Source organism: Hypanus sabinus, chromosome 1 (assembly GCF_030144855.1).
Source record: "Hypanus sabinus isolate sHypSab1 chromosome 1, sHypSab1.hap1, whole genome shotgun sequence".
In the NCBI taxonomy this organism is placed as follows: Eukaryota; Metazoa; Chordata; class Chondrichthyes; order Myliobatiformes; family Dasyatidae; genus Hypanus; species Hypanus sabinus.
In genome coordinates, this window is record NC_082706.1 from 180052921 (window position 1) to 180073265 (window position 20345).

Here is a 20345-nt window from a genome sequence, read left to right on the forward strand (position 1 = left end):
TATGGGCTGAAAACTTTTCAGACATCCTTAAAGTTAACCTTAATCAACCTTTTTGTATGCTGAGATGAGGAACAGATAGATTTCCTCTAAGGCAGGGGTTCCCAAACTGGGGCCCATGGACCCCTTCTGTTAATGGTAAGGCTCCATGGCATAAAAAAGGTTGGGAACCCCTGCTCTAAGGACAAAGCTCAGAAACATTTTGGAAGGCATTCTTAGCAAAGATAAATTTCCATTTATTGGCAGGATGGGCAGTCTAAAACTTCCTGTCACACCATTCCAGCATTCATGATAGAAATTCAGGAGCTGTGACAACACCCACGGAATGTCACCTGACTAATAAATTGCTAAGTGAGTTCTGAGGCATCATGCCTTCTGCAGACATCTGAGGGAACATAATACAATGGACACAAGCCTGGTTCTGTCATGGGCAAAATCAGACTTTGGGAACACCGTCGACCTGAAAATTACTCCCAACAAAATTCACGGAATAAAATTATTTTGGTGATTTTTGAAGCTAGAAAGAAACCTTGTGTTATTTGCGTCTGCATTGTAGATTGAAACTCTTCAGGATAAGATAAAGAACCTGAGGGAAGTGCGAGGTCACCTGAAAAGAAAGAAGCCCGAGGAATGTCACTGCGACCGGAAAAGGTCTGTGTCCCTAGCAACAGTTGTAAAGTCAAATTCCTCAGCCCCGCGCCTATTGCCCTCACTACTGGATGCGTTCCAACATCCATTGTTATTCCTGAAATGGCAGGTAGAGGAAAAGTGTGCGGAGCAACTCGATGGCCTAATCCTTCTCCTATGTTTTATGGTCTCACATGGTCAAAATTGACTGGAACAGAGCTAAAGTTACAGGTCATGGGACTAAACCAAATGTTTTCTCTCCCTCTCTGTCTCTCACTCTCTCCACTTTTCTCTCCCCTCCTCTTTCTCTCTCCCCCTCCTTCTCTCTCTTTCCCCCTCTCCCTCTTCTTTTCCTCCTCCCCTCTCCTTCTTCCTCTCCCTCTCCCTGTTTAGATTTTCTGTTTTGAATGTCAGATCTCCAACATCTTGCAGTTATCTCCTATGTAGAGTAAATTTGAAATGTCTGAGCATGATGGCAGTGAAAAGGAGATGAACAACACATATGCTGGAACAATATAGATCCCAGCTATCCAGGGTTATCAGCTCCTTGCAGGGAGCTACATCTCCCAAAGGACATGAGCAAGATTCTCATTTGCCCTGTGACATTGAAGCAGAGATTACATCTGGCCACCAGCATGGATGCCAGATTTACCCTCCCTTGGTGGTCCCAGAGCCCAGCGTTGGTCCAGGCTTAAGTCAATACCAACATTTTTCCAATGCTGCCTCTGCCTTTTGGGCTCCACCAGTGACTCCTTGTGGAGCGCAGCAGAGCATAACATCTTATACAGACTTCCCAATTCTCAGGATCAGCAAGATTTCAGATGATCTGGCATCAGGATAAACCTGGCACAAGTATTGCCACCTCATTGAAAAGCAATGGGGAGAAATTGCCCACAGGAGAATAAGTAACTGGACCTTTTTACTTGATTTAATTTTGTTAGTTTAAATCCACGTAATTACTTCTAACTGCTTGGATTTCAATATTTTAATTGTAAAATAACATTTTGTTCTTTATTTTTGTTAATAGCACCCAGATGCTTTTGACTGATTGTGATTAATGTCAAAGCCATTTACAAACATTTTATTTCAGTGGCAGCTTTGACAGCTGGTAATTCTCAAGGCCGGGCGGCACCAGCTGTCAAGGCAGCCAGCCACTTACACAGGTTAGCCTCAGAGCTGAGCTTCTCTCATCAATCGGGAGCCAACTCCCCAACAGAAGGCAGTGCTCAGGACCACCCTCAATGAAGCAATGTCATCTAAGGGCAGCGGCTAGTGGCACTGCCCCCCCCCCCCCCCGCCCTTCATGGAACAAAATTACAACACACTAAATGGCTACTGAATCTGCACATCATTTCTCTACTGTCCTGGAAATATTGGTTTCTTAATCTTACCACAAGAACTTTAATCTTTAATACGTGAAATTTATTTCTGTTATCTGTAGTTATTTTAGAGATAAAGGAATGAGAAACCAGGGGAAACTGAAGAACAAGAACAGTCATCTCCACCCCTTCAGGTAAGTGAACCTGTGTTCCAGAAACAGCCTGGGCAGGACATGGACTTGAGGTGTAGAATTGGTCTCGGCCCCACTGACTGGTGGCAGGTCTCTCTCATGTTCACTTATTTACATAAGGCAAAATCTGCCTTATTTCCCAGAGAAGCGGGAAATTATCTTGAAATGGTTCACATTCACAGTTTTTTTTTAAAACTAAATGAAATGGTTTTATCCACCTGGAGTTTCTACTAACAAAAGAATGATGGCATCTTTTGCTGCCGACTGCAAACAACACTAAATAGAGACAAAGAGTCCATATGAAAGATCTCGACTGACCTGCTGAATTTCTCCAGCTGTACGTGAATTATAGGAGCAATACAAATGTTGTGTTGTTTCCTGTCTAATGCCATTTGGCCCATCATGTCCATACCAACTTTGATCAGAGCTGTGTATTTCAGGTTCACGATAAAACTTTTTGTAATTCAATCGTACACGCGTATACGGCTAAACAAAACACTGTTCCTTTGGGGTCAAGGAGCAAAATGTAGTACATATCGTCACACTCTGTACATATAGTTATGATCCAGCATGTAACAGCCACAAAAATAATTTTACCATGTCCCTGAATGTCATGGCCTGAAGATTGACAGATTGACATAAAGTGTGAGGTGCAGGCTTATGTGAGAGAGTATAATATTTCTGGCAGTGGTGTAAATATCTGAAACTGCATCAATAAAAGATGAAAAATGAGAGTGGAGGGGGTGGTGGTGACAGGACATTCAGAGTGCCTGCTTGATGGAAGAAGGGTGTTTAACAGCCTTGGGGAGGAAGCTATTAAAGGCGAGGTCAAAGAGGAGTCTTTGCTAATGCTGAAGGCACTGCGTGTGCGGTGAATGGGGGAGATAGAGAAACCCTGATGATGTTTTCAACAGTCCTCACTATCCATTGCAGGGTTTTGCGATCTGGTGCATTGCAATTCCCAGTAGAGTGCGGTGAGAATGGGTTAGAGGGGGAGGAGGCCTGAATTGCCTCAGGTTCCTCAGGAGGTGGAGGTGCTGCTGTGCTCTATTTCTATGCAGCATTGAGTTACTCACATACGCCCTTCAACTCCCTATTGCCACTGACACTCAGAAGCAATTTATGGTAGCTGCTTAACCAGCACTTAAAGAAAATCCACCTGATCACAAGGAGGACAGACATACTCTACATTGCCAGCATGGAAGATCAGGACTAGACATGGGTTGCTGGAGCGATGAGGAAGCAGCCCTAATGAAATCCTGAGAGGTTAAAAGTGGATTGGGAAAACCAGGTCAGTACTGTACCTCGAGAGAGAATTTGTTGAATGTCTAAGGGATGCTTTTTAGAACAGCTTGTTGTTGAGCCCACCAGGGGATCGGCTGTGCTGGATTGGGTGTTGTGCAATGATCCAGAGGTGATAAGAGAGCTTAAGGTTAAGGAACCCTTACAAAACAGTGATCACAATATGATTGAGTTCACTTTGAAATTTGAGAAGGAGAAACTAAATTCCAATGTGTCAGTATTTCAGTCGAATAAAGGAAATTACAATGACATGAGAGGGGATCTGGCCAAGGTTGACTGGAAAGAGACACTAGCAGGAAGGACAGCAGAGCAGCAATGGCTGGAGTTTCTGTGAAAAATGAGGGACGTGCAAGACAGTTAATTTCCAAATAAGAAATTTTCAAATTGAAGAAGGACTCTACCGTGGCTGACAAATGAAGTCCTAGCCAAAGTAAAAGCAAAAGAGAGGGCATACAAGGAAGCCAAAGCCAGTGTGAAGATAGAGGATTGGGAAGCTTATAAAAACTTGCAGAAGGAAATGAAGAAGGTCATTAGGAAGGAAAAGATGAATTATGAAAGGAAGCTGGTGACTAATATCAAAGAAGATACTAAAAGCTTTTTAAGTATATAAAGGTTAAAAGAGAGTTGAGGGTAGATATAGGACCAATAGAAAGTGACACTGGAGGTATTGTAATGAGAGATGCAGAGATAGCAGAGGAACTGAATGCATATTTTGCATCAGTCTTCACAGTGGAAGATGTCTGCATTATACCGGACATTCAAGAGTGTCAGGGAAGTGAAGTTTGTGCAGTGGAAATTACAATTGAGAAGGTGCTCAGGAAGCTTAATGATCTGAGGGTGGATAAATCTCCTGGACCTGATGGAATGCAGCCTCGGGTTCTGAAGGATGTAGCTGGAGAGATTGTGGAGGCATTAACAATGACCTTTCAAGAATCGATAGATTCTGGCATTGTACCAGATGACTAGAAAATTGCAAATGTTATTATTTAAGAAGGGTGGGAGGCAGCAGAAAGGAAACTATGGACCTGTTAGCCTGACATCAGTGGTTGGGAAGTTGTTAGAATCCATTGTTAGGGATGAGATTACAGAGTACCTGGAGGCACATGACAAGATAGGCCAAAGCCAGCATGGCTTCCTGAAAGGAAAATCCTGCCTGACTAACCTACTGCAATTTTTTGAGGAAATTACAAACAGCGTAGACAAAGGAGATGCAGTAGATATGGTGTACTTGGATTTTCAAAAGGCCTTTGACAAGGTGCCGCACATAAGGCTGCTTAGCAAAATAAGATTCCATGGAATTACAGGGGTGTAACTAGCATGGCTGGAGCTTTGGCTGATCAGCAGGAAACAGTGAATGGGAATAAAGGGATCCTATTCTGGCTGGCTGCCAGTTACCAGTGGAGTTCCGTAGGGGTCGGTGTTGGGATTGCTACCTTTTACGATGTACGTCAATGATTTGGACTATGGGATTAATGGATCTGTTGCTAAATTTGCTGATGATACAAAGATAGGTGAAGGAGCAGGTAGTGTTGAGGAAACAGAGAGCCAGCAGGGTGATAGTTTAGAGGAATGGGCAAAGAAGTGGCAAATGAAATATAATGTTGGAAAGTGTATGGTCATGCATTTTGGTGGAAGAAATAAACAGGCAGACTATTATTTAGATGGGGGGAGAATTCAAAATGCAGAGATGCAAAGGGACTTGGGAGTCCTTGTGCAAAATACCCTAAAGGTTAACCTCCAAGTTGAGTTGATGGTGAAGAAGGCGAATGCAATGTTGGCATTCATTTCTGGAGATATAGAATATAAGAGCAGGGATGTGATGTTGAGGCTCTGTAAGGCACTTGTGAGATCACACTTAGAGTACTGTGTGCAGTTTAGGGCTCCTTATTTTAGAAAGGATATACTGACATTGGAGAGGGTTCAGAGAAGATTCACAAGAATGTTTCCAGGAAAGAAAGAGTGACCATATGAGGAACATCTGGCAGCTCTTGGGCTGTATTCCCTGGAGTTCAGGATAATGAGGGGGATCTCATAGAAACGTTCCGAATGTTAAAAGGCCTGAACAAATTAGATATGGCAAAGTTATTTCCCATGGTAGGGGAGTCCAGGACAAGAGGGGATGACTTTAGGATTGAAGGATGTCCAGTTAGAACAGTGATGCGGAGAAATTACTTTAGTCAGAGGGTGGTAAATCTGTGGCACAAAAATACAACTGCAGATGCTGTAGATCAAAGAATATGTACACAATGCTGGAAGAACTCAACAGGTCAGGCAGCATCCGTGAGAAAAGAGTAGCCAACGTTTCGGGCCTAGACCCTTCATCAGGAATGGTGGGGGAAGAGAGGGCCGAAGCCCAGTAATAGAAATAGGGGAGGGGGTGGGGCCTAGAGGCGCCAGGTGGAAAACCAATCAGAGGAAAGATAAGGGGGGAGGGGATAAGCATGAAAGAACTGTAGAGATAAAGAAGCAGAAAGTTGAAAGGGGAGAGAGGCAGAGAGGGACCTGGGATAGGGGGAGGGGGAGGGAATTACCGGAAATTGGAGAATTCAATGTTCATACCACCAGGCTGGAGGCTACCCAGATGGTAGATGAGGTGTTGCTCCTCCAACCTGAGTTTAGCCTCATCATAGCAGTAGAGGAGGCCATGTATGGACATATCTAGATGGGAATGAGAGGCAGAGTTCCACAGGTAAATCTGTGGAATTTGTTGCCACGAGCAGCTGTGGAGGCCAAGTCATTGGGTGCATTTAAGGCAGAGATAGATAGGTTTTTGGTTAGCTAGGGAATCGAAAAGTATGGGGAAAAGGCAGGGGAGTGGGGAAGACTGGAAGAATTGGTTCAGCCCATGATTGAATGGTGAAGTAGACTCGATGAGCTGGATGGCCTACCTCTGCTCCTGTATCTTATGGTCTTATAGCAGCAAAGCTTGTTCAGCTTGCTTCAAAGATCCATCAATGTATGGTTTCCATGTGCAGGAAAACAGAGACTGCTGGAAATACTCAGGGGTTGTACAGCAGCTGTGGAGAGAGTGTTAATGTTTCAAGGAGAGGACCTTTTATCAGAAAGTTCTGATGAAAGGTCATTAACCTGAAACATTAACCATATCCTCTGCAGTTTCTTAATGAATCTTGGAGTACACAGAATGCACCAAAATATTTCTAACCCTTCAGGTGCCATCTGATGGGCCAACTATTACTCAATACTGTCAATGATGCCAATCAGAAATAAAGCTCTAAGAAAGAAAATATTCTTTAGGTTTGTTTGCTTTAGGGCCAGGGGAACCAGTGCTTTTCTCCATAAGTAAGTCTTGTTGCACCCTTACCCAATGCTTTCCTCACCACCCCTTCTTCCATCATTCAGCCAATCTCACCTCCGTCCCACCTCATCATCACTAGTTCTCCTAATGCTGACAGCTACCTTCATCTGGGAAAAGACAATCCTTCACTCGTCAGCCAGCTGGTTATTCTGGTGTAAAATCCCTACTGCAGCAAGGTAAACGTGGGGCTCCTTCTTCTTATTTCCTGCAAAAGCAACAAAATCAAAAGAAATTTCAAAAGCAAGATGGTGCATATTGCTCACGATGCCGCCTGGTGAAGAGGTGGGAACCTTGGTGAAACCTCGAGTTGTCTTACACTTTCCTTCACACTGCATTCTCACTCTCTGCAGGGAAGTGGCTCAGGAGGTGGACAGTAAGCTCCAGTTGTTCAAGGAAAATCGGAGGAAGAAGAAAGACCGTAAGATAAAGAAGCGGCTGAGGAAGGGGGATAGTTGTAGCCTTCCTGGCCTCACCTGCTTCACACACAATAACGAGCACTGGCAGACGCCGCCATACTGGAACTGTAAGTAGAGTTTGATTCTGTGGGTTACATCATAAACATCTGAGTTATGTTTAAATAGTACCAGCCTGTTATTACCCTGAGGCACCACTTTTTCACTTAGAACAGTAGAGCACAGGAACATTAGTTTAAGCCCACAATATTGGACTGATCTAATTAAACCAATATCTAAAAGCCTACTAAACTAGTCCTTCTATCTGCATTAGCTGCATATTCCTGTACCTATCAAAGAGTCTGTAAGCGTCTCTATCATATTTAACCTCCCACCAGTAAATTCTGTAGCAATATACTGTATGTCTAAAATAGATAATTATTTATTTTGGCTTTTATATCTAAATGTCATCTTCCCTGCATTAATCATCACAGGATTGTAAGCATGTCACAGAAGTTATCATCGTGGATTCATTAAAACTGTTGCAGAGATGACTGGTTTTTAAAGCCACTTTAGCACCAGCTTTCAATGATGAAATAAAAACAGAAACATTTTAGATGGTTGCAGGTACTGGGATAAACATGAAATAGATTTTTTTTGTGAATCATCATATCTGTTCTTGTAGATTCAGATGTTCATTAATTCCACTGAATTACAAGGTAATCATTTGACACAACTTTCCTTGGTTCTACAGAGGGGGCATTAAAATTTATAGCAAAAATGGTGGCCAAACAGTTCATCATGTCTCTGCAACATTTTGTTACAACAGTTCAAAACTACCTTAGAACCTTCCCTTTGCCAAAATATATACTGGCTTCGCACGCTTCTCCACACTTCCCTTAAAGCCATCATGGTTTGATGGCAAACAAATATTTATCAAATACAAGTTTTATATTTATTAACACAATGAAAGTCATCTTATGCAGCACTTTAGAATTTAAAACCCGAGTCTGAACTAATACCTTGGAAAATTTAGGCCAAATGAACAAACGTGTGCCCAGAGCTCTGGGGCTTCCTAGCTAGAAAGAGAAAGGAAGGAAGATGAAGGCATTTGTGAAATGGGATTTCTGAGCTTTGTCATGGTCTTCAGTGGTGAAGGAATGAACATTAACCATGCTTACAGAGAAGGTTGAAGCAGATTACAGAGAAAGGGGAAGTCCAAAGGACTTCTGTTGACAGCAAAGATGAAATTTTAAAGTTGTAGCTTTGCCGAACCAACTGAAGCTTGGTGATTACCCACCATTCTTCTTCTTGACTGCAAACTCCTTCCATAATCAACCATCAACAAGGTTTCCCTGCCATTATGGAGGTAGCAGAGGGGACAACAAAACCTAAATTTCATGATCCTCTCCATGGTGGATCTTGTATCTCACCACCTGATCAATATCTCTACTGCTGCCACGACTGGCTGCTGACAATTTCAAGTATCGTCTGCCATCATAGTCATTGAAAATACAGCATAGAAACATGCCCTTGAGCACATCCATGCCGAAACGTTTAAACTGCCTGCTCTCATTGTCCTGCACCCAGAACAAAGCCCTCCATACCCCTACCATAAGTATACCTATCCCAACTTGTCTTAAACATTGAAATCAAGTTTACAGCACCACTTGTGCTGGCAGCTCATTCCATACACTCAACACCGTCTGGGTGAAGAAGTTTTCCCTCATGTTCCCCTTAAACTTTTCACCTTTCACCCTTAACCTATGACCTCTAGTTGTAGTCTCACCCAACCTCAGTGGAAAAAGTCTGCTTACATTTACCCTATCTGTACCAATCATAATTTTGCATACCTCTATCAACTCTCCCCTCAACCATCCACATTCCAAGGAATAAAGTCCTATCCTATTCAATCTTTCCTTATAATCCAGGTCCTCCAGATCCAGCAATATCCTTATAAATTTTCTCTGTACTCTTTCAACCTTATTTACATTGTTGGATGCATCAGCAAGGGAGATGAGGCGGAGCACAGGGCTACGGTGGGAAACTTCGTAACATGGTTTGAGCAGAATCATCTGCAGCTTAATATGAAAAAGACTAAGGAGCTGGTGGTGGTCCTGAGGAGGGCTAAGGCATCTTTGACCCCTGTTTCCATCCAAGGGGTCAGTGTGGACATGGTGGAGGATTACAGATACCTGGGGATACAAATGGACAATAAACTGGACTGGTCAAAGAACACTGAGGCTGTCTACAAGAAAGGTCAGAGCTGTCTCTACTTCCTGAGGAGACTGAGGTCCCTTAACATCTGCCGGACGAAGCTGAGGATGTTCTACGAGTCTGTGGTGGCCAGTGCTATCATGTTTGCTGTTGTGTGCTGGGGCAGCAGGCTGAAGGTAGCAGACACCACCAGAATCAACAAACTCATTCGTAGGGCCAGTGAAGTTGTGGGGGTGGAACTGGACTCTCTGATGGTGGTGTCTGAAAAGAGGATGCTGTCCAAGTTGCATGCCATCTTGGACAATGTCTCCCATCCACTCCATAATGTACTGGTTAGGCACAGGCGTACATTCAGCCAGAGGCTCATTCCACCGAGTTGCAGCACTGAGCGTCATAGGAAGTCATTCCTACCTGTGGCCATCAAACTTTACAACTCCTCCCTCGGAGTGTCAGACAACCTGAGCCAATAGGCTGGTCCTGGACTTATCTCCACTTGGCATAATTTACTTGTTACTATTTAATTATTTATGGTTTTATATTGCTGTATTTCCACACTATTCTTAGTTGGTGCGACTGTAATGAAACCCAATTTCCCTCGGGATCAATAAAGTATGTCTGTCTGTCTTTCCTGTAGGTCGGTGAGCAAAGATGCACACAAAACTCCAAATTAGGCCTCACCAATGTCTCAGAGAACTTAAACATAGCATCCCATTTCCTGTACTCAGCACATTGATTTATGAAGGCCAAAGTAGCAAAAGCTTTTTTCACAACACTATCTACCTGCACCACCACTTACAATGAATTATGGACCTGCATTTCCAAGTGCCTTTGTTCTAGCACACTCCTCAGTGCCCCACCATTCACTGTGTAAGACCTACCCTGGTTGGTCCTACCAAAGCTCAACACCTCTTACAGCTCTGCATTGGTTTCCACCTGACATTTTTCAGCCCATTTTTCTAGCTGCAAGCCATGATAGCCTTCCTCGCTGTCCACTATACCCCCAATCTTGTTGTCATCAGCAAGTTTGCTAATACAGTTAACCACATTATAATCCAGATCGTTGATATAAATGACAAACAACAACAGACCCAGCACCGACCCCTGCGGCACTAGTCGCAAAACTCCAGTCGGAGAGGCAACCATCTGCTACCACTCTCTGGCTTCTCCCACAAAACCAATGTCTAATCCAATTTACAAACTCATCTTGAATGCTGAGCGATTGAACCTTCTTAACAACCTCCTGTGCAGGACTTTGTCAAGTGCCTTCCGCTGCGGTCCATGTAGACAACATTCACTGCCTTGCCTTCATCAGCTTTTTTAGTAACTTCCTCGAAAAAGATTGGTTAGACACAACCTACCATTCACGAAGCTATTCTGACTATCCCTAATCAGCCCAAGTCTATCAAAATGCTCATTTATCTGGTCCCTTAAGAGTACCTTCCAATAACTTTCCCACGACAAATGTCAGGCTCATCTGTCCTATACAGGATGGAGCATTCTTCATCAAAAGTCTTATGTTGTGGACCATATGCTACTTGCATTCTCCAATTAAGCTCAGTATGATTTAGACCATATTACAGCTGTGTAAGAAAATGCCAGAATCATACACTTCAGTGGTCAAATATGCATTTTAGAAAAAAATGTTTATGTATTTCTCTGTTCCAGGATTTCTAAGAAACTGCTAGGGCAGGATGTATCTGGGTGTATATGGACATAAACATTCCTCATTTCTATTTATTTCAGTGGAATTGAATTTCAAAAGCAGAGTTCAATGTGTGCAAAGAACAAAGAACAATTCTGCTGCTATGTACCTTTATAAATGAGCAAAATTTGTTTGTGCAAACTTCTTCATGGTCCTTTTATTTCAGCCTTTTACTGATTAGAAGATGTGACCCTTTTGAGTCAGATGTTCTCAACTAGTCAATTTAATTCATTGAAATTGATTAAGTTAATTCCTTAATTGTTAATTAAAATAATTCATTGTGGTGATTCAAATAAAACAGGACCAAAATAAAAAGTGTGTGCATTAATGAAATTACACATCCATCGTTGGTTTTCATTCTGATTGTGAAGTTCTTTGTCTGTACACAGCAGGAGAATTCTCCTTTGAACTTGCTAGAAATAATTTGCAACTCTATAGGGAGCAAAAAGCAGGTGGCAGTGGTTCAAGCACTTATTTAACACTTTGCCTTCAAAGGAAAGGAAAAGGATATGTGGACTGGGTACAAGAGCTGATAAATACCCTACCATCTACCTCTAACACCCGTTAGTTGGACTGCATTCAGAAACATTGTCTTTCTGTTGACATTAAACTGAAAACATTTTTTTCCTTTTTATTACAGTAGGATCTTTCTGTGCATGTACAAGTTCCAACAATAACACATATTGGTGTCTACGAACCATCAACGAGACTCACAACATCCTTTTCTGTGAATTTGCCACTGGCTTTCTTGAGTATTTTGACATGAACAACGATCCGTATCAAGTAAGGAGATTTTGTACTTTGTCATCAGCAATCAAAACTATATTCATCACAAAATGATGATGCAGATGATGGAAGCCTTTGCTTACGTTTATCTACTGTTGAAACCTAGATTTAAAGTTCTGATTGTTCCATTGCATTACAAGAAGACATAGGGCTGTGGCGACATTTATCTTAGCAATAAACCTGCCTGAAATTATGATTAAAGACTTAGATGCTGTCTAAGCACAGTTCAGAATACATTGTGTTCAGTGGAAAGAGATACAGAAGGGGGTGGTTAAGGGCAGGAAACTCTCATCAACAAGAATTCAGGCCTGAAATAAGTTGGGTGGACTTGCGTAGAAAACAGCTGAAGGGCTAGTAGGTGCAGAACTTTCTGCCATATGCTATGCAAACTTTGAGCAATGCAATACTGCATAATCACATGCAGTCTGGAATGTTCAGTGTGCATCTGCAGCTTGAAGTGCATACATGTTCAAATCAAAGTACTCTGTCTAGCTAATGGGCCATTACTTCTTCGTATGTGTGTCTCAATGCACTCATGGGTTTTTTTTTTCAAACTGACATAGGGGATGGTGGTCTATTTGGGATTGTTGAAGACCACTGAAAGCTCTTGCTTGGCAACTGTCCCTCCAAAACTGTTCTTTTTTCTTTGCAGTGTTAGCATGGAACCTCCTTTGTGCAAGGGCTCTGCATGTACCATGTTCATAGGCTGTCATGTAGCATATGCTATGCTTAGCCATGTCACTGATGGATCTTCTGACAGGTTATGTTATGAACCGCAACGTTTATGACCAAGCTTAACTGGTGTGGAGAGTGCAAAGCATTAGGCAATTTGTTCATACATACTAGAGATTCTGCAGATGCTGGAAACCCAGAGTGAAACACAAAAATTGCAGGAGGAACTCAGCAGATCGGGCAGCATCTATGGAGAGGAATGAAAGGTTGATGTTTCAGATACAGATGAGCCTTGATGAAGGGTCACAGCCAAAATGTCGACTGTTTATTTCTCTCCATAGAAGCAGCCTGACCTAGTGGGTTCCTCCAGCATTTTGTGTGTGTTACTCAGGCAACAAGTACAGCTGACAATCAATGCAGCAAACTATGAAAAGAGAGTGGAGGCAACTGAAGACAGATTGAAAACATGCTTGACACTTCAATCTCACCTTGACACATTTCAGGAAATGTAAGACAACATGTTCAGAGACAGCTTCATTAGAGAAACAGAGGCATTGTATACAAATAAAACAGATCAGATGTAGACTTGGTGTAATGCAAGCTCTGACCAATCCTGTGTACTCTGTGTCAAGCTGAAAAATAATTCATAAGTTAAACAAAATGGTATGTGCATGAAAACTGACTAGATGTGCTATGCCAAAAATGACAAAAGCAGCAACGCTGAATGAAAAATTCTTATTTTAGAAATCACCTAGGGTTACCCATAGCCCTCTATTTTTCTAAGCTCCATGTACCTATCCAGATGTCTCTTAAGAGACCCTATTGTATCCGCCTCCACCACCATCACTGCTAGCCTATTCCACGCCCTCACCACCCTCCGCGTAAAAACCTTGCCCCTGACATCTCCTCTGTTGGCAAGTATTGCCATGCCTCTTCTCATGTCAAGATGAGGCCATCCTTGAGGTGGAGGAGCAACACATTACAGTCCGTCTGAGGAGCTTCCAATCTAATGGCATGAATATCGATTTGTACTTCCAATAAAAAATACCCCCCTCCCCTATTCCCCACTTTGACCATATACCTCTTTTCACCAGCCTATCACTTCCCCCTGAATCCCCTCCTCCTTCCCTTTCTCCTATGGTCTACTCTCCCCTCCTATCAGATTTCTTCTTCTCTAGCCCTTGACCTTTCCCACCCACCAGCCTTCACCTATCACCTTCCAGTTGGCCTCCATCCCCTACGCCCATCTTTTTTGATTCTTCCCCATTCCTTCCCAGAACTGAAGAATGGTCTCGGCCCAAAACGTCGCTTGTTTATTTATTTCCATGGATGCTGCCTGTCCACTGAGTTCCTCCATCATTGTGTGTATTGCTCTGGATTTCCGGCATCCACAGACTTTCTCATGTTTATGATTGAAAATGACAGTTCACAGGACCCAGCCATAAAAACTTACAATGAACTCTACATTCAGCATGCAACAAACTTATCCTAAGTAGTCAAGTTGGCCTGTAATTTTCCAAGCCATCGTGGATAAGGTATTGAAAAGACTAGATCATTATTGTTGTAACCGAGCTGACCTGATGAATGCCTTGAGCACAAACACAGGAAAAAACAGTTCAAGAGATTATACGAATCCTGACTGAATGTGAAGCAAATGCATGTTTTTCAATCAGAGGTTTCTTAACATTGATTTGAAGGTTGTTGCCAATGCTTACAGCCAGTGAAGAAAAAAAAACTAAAGGCCATTTTCAAAGTTCCAAAGCCTGAAAATACTGCTTGTAAGGACACCATAGTATCATGTGCAATTTCTTCCAGATCTTCTGACATACTCTGTTGGTTGGATGGTGTTTCACAGTAATGTGTTTATTAATGAGTTATCTAAAACCAATTTTATACCATTCATGAAGTGTACACATTTCCCAGTACAGTATTTTCTAACATTCGTATTTCCCAAGTTATTTTGTCTAACTGATCTCTATTTCTTTCTTTGAAATGACCATAAGACATTGTAGCAGAGTCTGCTCCACCATTTTATCATGGCTGATCTTTTTTTTCCCCTCCCACTCCCCAGCCTTCTACCTGTAACCTTTGATGTCATGGCCAATCAAGAACCTATCAAGCTCCGCCTTAAGTACATCCAACAACCTGGCCTCCACAGCTGCCTGTGGTAACAAATTCCATAAATACACCGCCCTCTGGCTAAAGAAATTTCTCCGCATCTCTGTTTTAAATGGACGCCCCTTTATCCTGAGGCTCTGCCCTCTTATCCTAGACTCTCCCACCATGGGAAACATCCTTTCCACATCTACTCTGTCTAGGCCTTTCAAAATCCGAAAGGTTTCAATGAGATCCTCTCCCCCCCCTCTAAATTCCAGTGAGTACAGACCCAGAGCCATCAAACAGTCCTTTTATGATAACCCTTTAATTCCTGAAACCACTCTTATGAACCTCCTCTGAACCCTCTCCAATGCCAGTGCATTTTTTCTTAGATGAGGAGCCCAAAACTGTCCACAATACTCAAGGTGAGGCCTCACCAGTTCCTTATAAAGCCTCAGCATCACATCCCTGCTCTTGTATTCGAGACTTATTGAAATGAATGCTAACATTGCATTTGCCTTCCTCACCACTGACTCAACCTGCAAGTTAGCTTTTAGGGTGTTCTGCACAAAGATTCCCTTTGCATCTCAGATTTTTGGATTTTCTCCCTGTTTAGAAAATAGTCCGCACATTTATTTATACTACCAAAGTACAAGACCACGCATTTTCCAAGACTGAAATACCCAGCTCTCTAAATTTTCTGTTCAGGACCTCTTTGCTTTTCCTTCCTATGTCATTGGTACCAATATATACCAAGACATCTGGCTGCTCTCCCTCACTCTCCAAAGAGCTGTGAGCATGATCCAAGACATCCCTGACCTTGGTTCTTGAGAGACAACATACCATTCAGGTGGCCCTTTCACGTCCACAGAATCTCCTGTCTGTTTCTCTGACTATTGAGTCCCCTATCACCACGTTCACCACTTCTCCCTCTTTCACTTCTGCACCACGGACCCATACACTGTGACCTGCAAACTGAAGAAAGTATTTCCCCTTATATGTATCCGAAGAGCAGTCAACGGTAAAATGTTATAATTTCCCCAAAGTAATCGCCATTAGTAATTGGTAGAGATATTATTACGCAACACTATTAGAGCTCAGGATGAAGGAATACAGAGTTCTGTTCCAATGACAACTGTAAAGAGTTTATTAGTCCTCGCTGTGAAAGCATGGGATTCCTCGCACCTTCCAAAGACTGATTAGTAGATTAATAGATCATTGTAAATTGTCCCATAATTAGGCTAGGGTTAAATAATAGGCTGCTGGGCGGTACAGCTCGTTGGGCCAGAAAGGCCTATTCTCAGCTGTATTGTTAATGAATAAGTAAATAAATAACATAGGAAATGTGGCAAATTCATGAGATGAGCTCAAGAAAGGTGGAAAGAGACTCAGGCTACATCCACACTAGACCAGATAATTTTGAAAACGCTGGTTTCGCGTAAAAACGATAGGCGTCCACACTATGCGTTTTTAAAAATATTTCTGTCCGCATTGAAATGGATATTTTGGTGAATCTCCTCCTACAGCACATGCGCAGGACACATCTACCAAAAACAAGCCACACGTTTGGTGTCGAATCTCGCTGTGAAAGTGCGTGTTTGTTCAGTTACAGACTAGAGAAACTTAAATATCGGACAGCTGTTGGCTCTCACACAGGAGAATTTAAAAGTAAAAAAAAACAAATACTGAAGCATATGGAGACAACCGACAGGGAGTTCACAGATTGTATGACCTGGCTGACGATGAACGGTGAAAAACTGACTAACTCTGTTGCATTAATAAAGCACCTTGTTAAATGTGTAAAACGTGTCTGCAACAGTATTATCTTGTATTTCCATACAATGTTACATTAGGCTGTTACACATCTATTGTCAGAGAAGTACTTGCATAAATAGGGAACCACCTTCATACGAGCAAAACGGAAAACAGGGCAAAGTGAGTACAGTAAACATATTTATTCAGTAAGTTATGTGTCAGAGTATTTGGTGAGTACATTTCTGGCTTCAGTCTTGTTTCCATCTGTTCTGAAATTGTTAGGTTGCATTCAAGAAAACAATGAAATGACACGCTGCCGTCTGACAGCGTTTTCAGATTTCTCCAGTTACCCCGTCCACACTGATCTGCCCGAGGGGCATTTTCAAAAGTACACACCCAGGAAACCGTTTCTGACAAGCTCAGGTTTCAGGGGACAAAAACGTCATTTTAGTGTGGACGGAGGGTAAAAACAAAGAGAAAAAGCTTCGGTTACGGATTTATCCAATGTAATGTGGACGTAGCCTCAGTCAAAGCACAAATGGTTCCTTAACTTACAAAATCAAAGAATCTATTTCAATGTTATCAAATCTTGCAAAACTGCAATAACTGTTACTTCTGATTCTCTTAAAGTGGCTGCTTTATAGATATCTGATGGAAATTAACATTAGGGAGTTGACTGACCTGGGTGAATATGTATTCCATGCAACAGGAAGGATGTAATCCTACAAGGACAACAAAAATGACACATAAAAATGCAAAGCATCAAGGATCAAAGACCAACTTTATCTGTATACATTTACATACATTAGAAATTTTCTGTGGTGTGTTGGCATGACATGCAGCAAAAATAGCAACATTCAACAATTATTAATAAAATAAAGAATTATAAAAAATGAACTTGGAGGTTAAAGTACAGATATGGAATAAAAGTAGTTTAAAGCAGTGACTGAGGTAATAGGTAAAGGGGTTGGGAGAGGCTAACTAAAATGGTTGATCATATTAACTGCCTGTGGAAGAAACTTTTAACATGGCGTGAAGTTTTTGTTTTAATAGCCCTATAACACTTTCCAGAAGGGAGCTTTTAGAAAGCCCAGTTTGCTGGTTGGGTAATGTCTGCAATGATTTTCCTGCCAGCTTCTTTGTCCTGGACACATACACCTTCAGTGAAGTTTGGTGGGACTGCAATTAAAGGTCATAGGTTAAGCTGAAAGGTGAAAAGTTTAAAAGGAACACGAGGGGAGTCTTGTTCACTCAGAGGGAGGGTCATGAGGGTGTAGAACCAACTGCCAGCGCAAGTTGTGCATGCGAGCTTGATTTCAATGTCTAAGAGAAGTTTGGATAGGTACACGGATGGTGGAGATATGGAAGGCTATGGTTCCAGTGCAGGTCGATGGGAGTAGGCAGCTTAAATGGTTCAGCACAGACTAGATGGGCCAAAGGGCCTGTTTCTGTGCTGTTTTTCTATGACTCTATGAAAAGTCCTGCAGTGATGGTAGATTGCAGTCAGTAGCCCTTTCTGCTGTCCTGACCTGACACATGTGTGTAGGTGAACCATTCATCAAACCCAAGAGAGATGGACAACATGACATTGGTGAAGTAGGGAGATTTGGTTCCCTTGTGCTAAACTAAAACATCAATCCCTCTGCACTGTTGAAATAGCTAAGCGTCTCTGAAGCTATCCCTGTAGACAGCAACAAACCACATTCAGCCTGGGGTGTGTAGTCCTGCCTTGGCCTGATATGATATCCAGCCCAAGAATAGAAAATATCTCCTGTTGATGACTCAACAGGCCTTTGATTATAATTTATCATTTTAATCCTTTACATTTTTTCACATCATCTCATGACCGCCATTACAGAGACAGACTTAAATGGTGCCGATTTCAGATACAATGTATTCTTAAAATTGTGTAACAAATCCTTCCCAGTTCCTATGGTCTTTGTCCTGTACTTTGACTCAGAAATGTTATCACTAAATATTTTGGGAATAAAGATTCCCCTCATTTAAACACAGTTTAAGTCATCAGTTCTGACAATGTAGATGTAAAGAGCATCATTCATTGAAATGTTCTATTTTGGTTTTGTGGTTTCAGCTGACAAATACAGTACACATGGTTGACCGGGAAATCCTTAATCAGTTGCATTTACAGTTAATGGAACTAAGAAGTTGCCAAGGGCACAAACAATGCACTCCCCGGACTAAGGGTGCGGAAACAGGTAACCCTTATCGTAATTTTCTGATGACAATGTATGACCATTGTTCTAAGCTCTCTTCACAGGGAGTCATTGCCTAATAGTAAGAGAATTATAAAACCAAATGTGTATTTCTATCCCTGCAAACGGAAGAAGTGCTACACCTGCCCCCACACTTCTTCCCTCACCACCATCCCAGGCCCCAGACAGTCCTTTCAGGTGAGGCACCACTTCACCTGCGAGTCAACTGGGGTGATATACTGTATCCGGTGCTCCCGATGTGGCCATTTATACATTGGGGAGACCCGCCGCAGACTGGGAGACTGTTTCGCCGAACACCAGCGCTCAGTCCTCCAGCAGTGACGGGATCTCCCTGTGGCCACACACTTCCATTCCACAGACCACTCCCACTCCAATTTGTCTGTCCGTGGCCTCCTCTACCGTCAAGATGAGGCCACGCGCAGGTTGATGGAGCAATACTTTATCTCCCGCCTTCAACTCACAGACCTCCACTGATACCCCTGCCCCCCCCTTACCCCCATCTATAATTTTAGTCTGGTTCTCTTTCTCTCTCTTTCCCCCCTCACTATAATCTCCCCCAAGCCCTACCTTTCTTTCTCTTTTATTTCCCATAATTCTCCACCTTTCCCCCAGCCTATTTCCCTCCAGCCTGTCACTTCCCAGCTCTCTACTTCATCCCTCCCCTCACCTTTTATCCCCCCACGACCATCCCATGTTACTTCCCTCCTGATGAAGGGTTTCGGCCCGAAGCGTCATCAGTACCTCCTCGCATAGATGCTGTCTGGCCTGCTGAGTTCTGCCAGAGTTTTGTGTTTTTATTTATTTCCAGCATCTGCAGATTCACTCGTGTTGCCTGTGTATTTCCATTCTTGCCTGCATACTGTATGTGAATTTGTTCTTCACCAGTAAAATTGAATTCATCCCCATTGTTCTTCACTTTTCAGGTGAAATCCTCATGAAAGTCTGCAGTATTTGAAATGGATCGGAATGCTGCACTACTCTTTATTTAACACTTACTTTCAGTTCAACTTTCTGACAAAGTGGGGTCTATCTATCTTGAGTATCAAGCAGTAGTAAATCAAGGCAACTGAACTTGCTGTGTTGTCTGGAAGATGTTTCACCACTCATCCGAGAGGCTTCTTCAGATGTGATCCATGGTGGGCAGTTTTCCAGTTTATAAGCTCTGTGGGTTGTTTAAAGGTATAGCAATCACATGAGGGTCGTTAATAGTTATGGAGATAATGAGAGGCTCATCTGTCTTATCTTTACATGAATGGAGATGTGAACCGTTGTGGAGACGCTGGGCGAGAGATGTTAGGACTATATTGTGAGTAGCTGATAGGTGTTGTCATTCCCCACCCTTTGGTTCAGGAAGCTGTCTTTGTCAAACTGGAAAACACATCTCTGAACCGAGGGTGTGGGGTACAACAACACTATCAGCTACTTACAGTGCAGTCCTAACATCTTTATCCCAGCATCTGCACAACAGTTCACACCTCCATTCATGCAAAGATAAGACTAATGACCCTCTCATTACCTCTATGACTCAATGATCCTCACCTGATTGCTATACTTTTAAACGACTCAGAGTTTATAAACTGGAAAACTGCCCACCATGGATCAGATCTGAAGAAGCCTCTTGAATGAGTGACAAAATGTCTTCTAGACAACACAGCTAGTTCATTTGCCTTGATTCATATACTGCTTGATATTCAATGACCTGGATGACTGAGAACTTTCATTGACATATCTGTCTTGA

General features: G+C 42.5%; 1 protein-coding gene across 10 annotated transcripts in view; it reads left to right on the forward strand.

Moving 5' to 3' along the window:
* The window catches only part of sulf1 (sulfatase 1), a 367408-nt gene that overhangs the window by 335113 nt on the left and 11950 nt on the right, over positions 1-20345 (forward strand). For all 10 annotated transcript variants that reach the window (XM_059982554.1, XM_059982537.1, XM_059982579.1 and 7 more), the window contains 5 exons: positions 554-648; positions 2066-2137; positions 7103-7275; positions 11704-11846; positions 18466-18589. In XM_059982554.1, coding sequence (XP_059838537.1) covers positions 554-648; positions 2066-2137; positions 7103-7275; positions 11704-11846; positions 18466-18589 — 607 coding nt within the window. The remainder of the gene's footprint in view (positions 1-553; positions 649-2065; positions 2138-7102; positions 7276-11703; positions 11847-18465; positions 18590-20345) is intronic.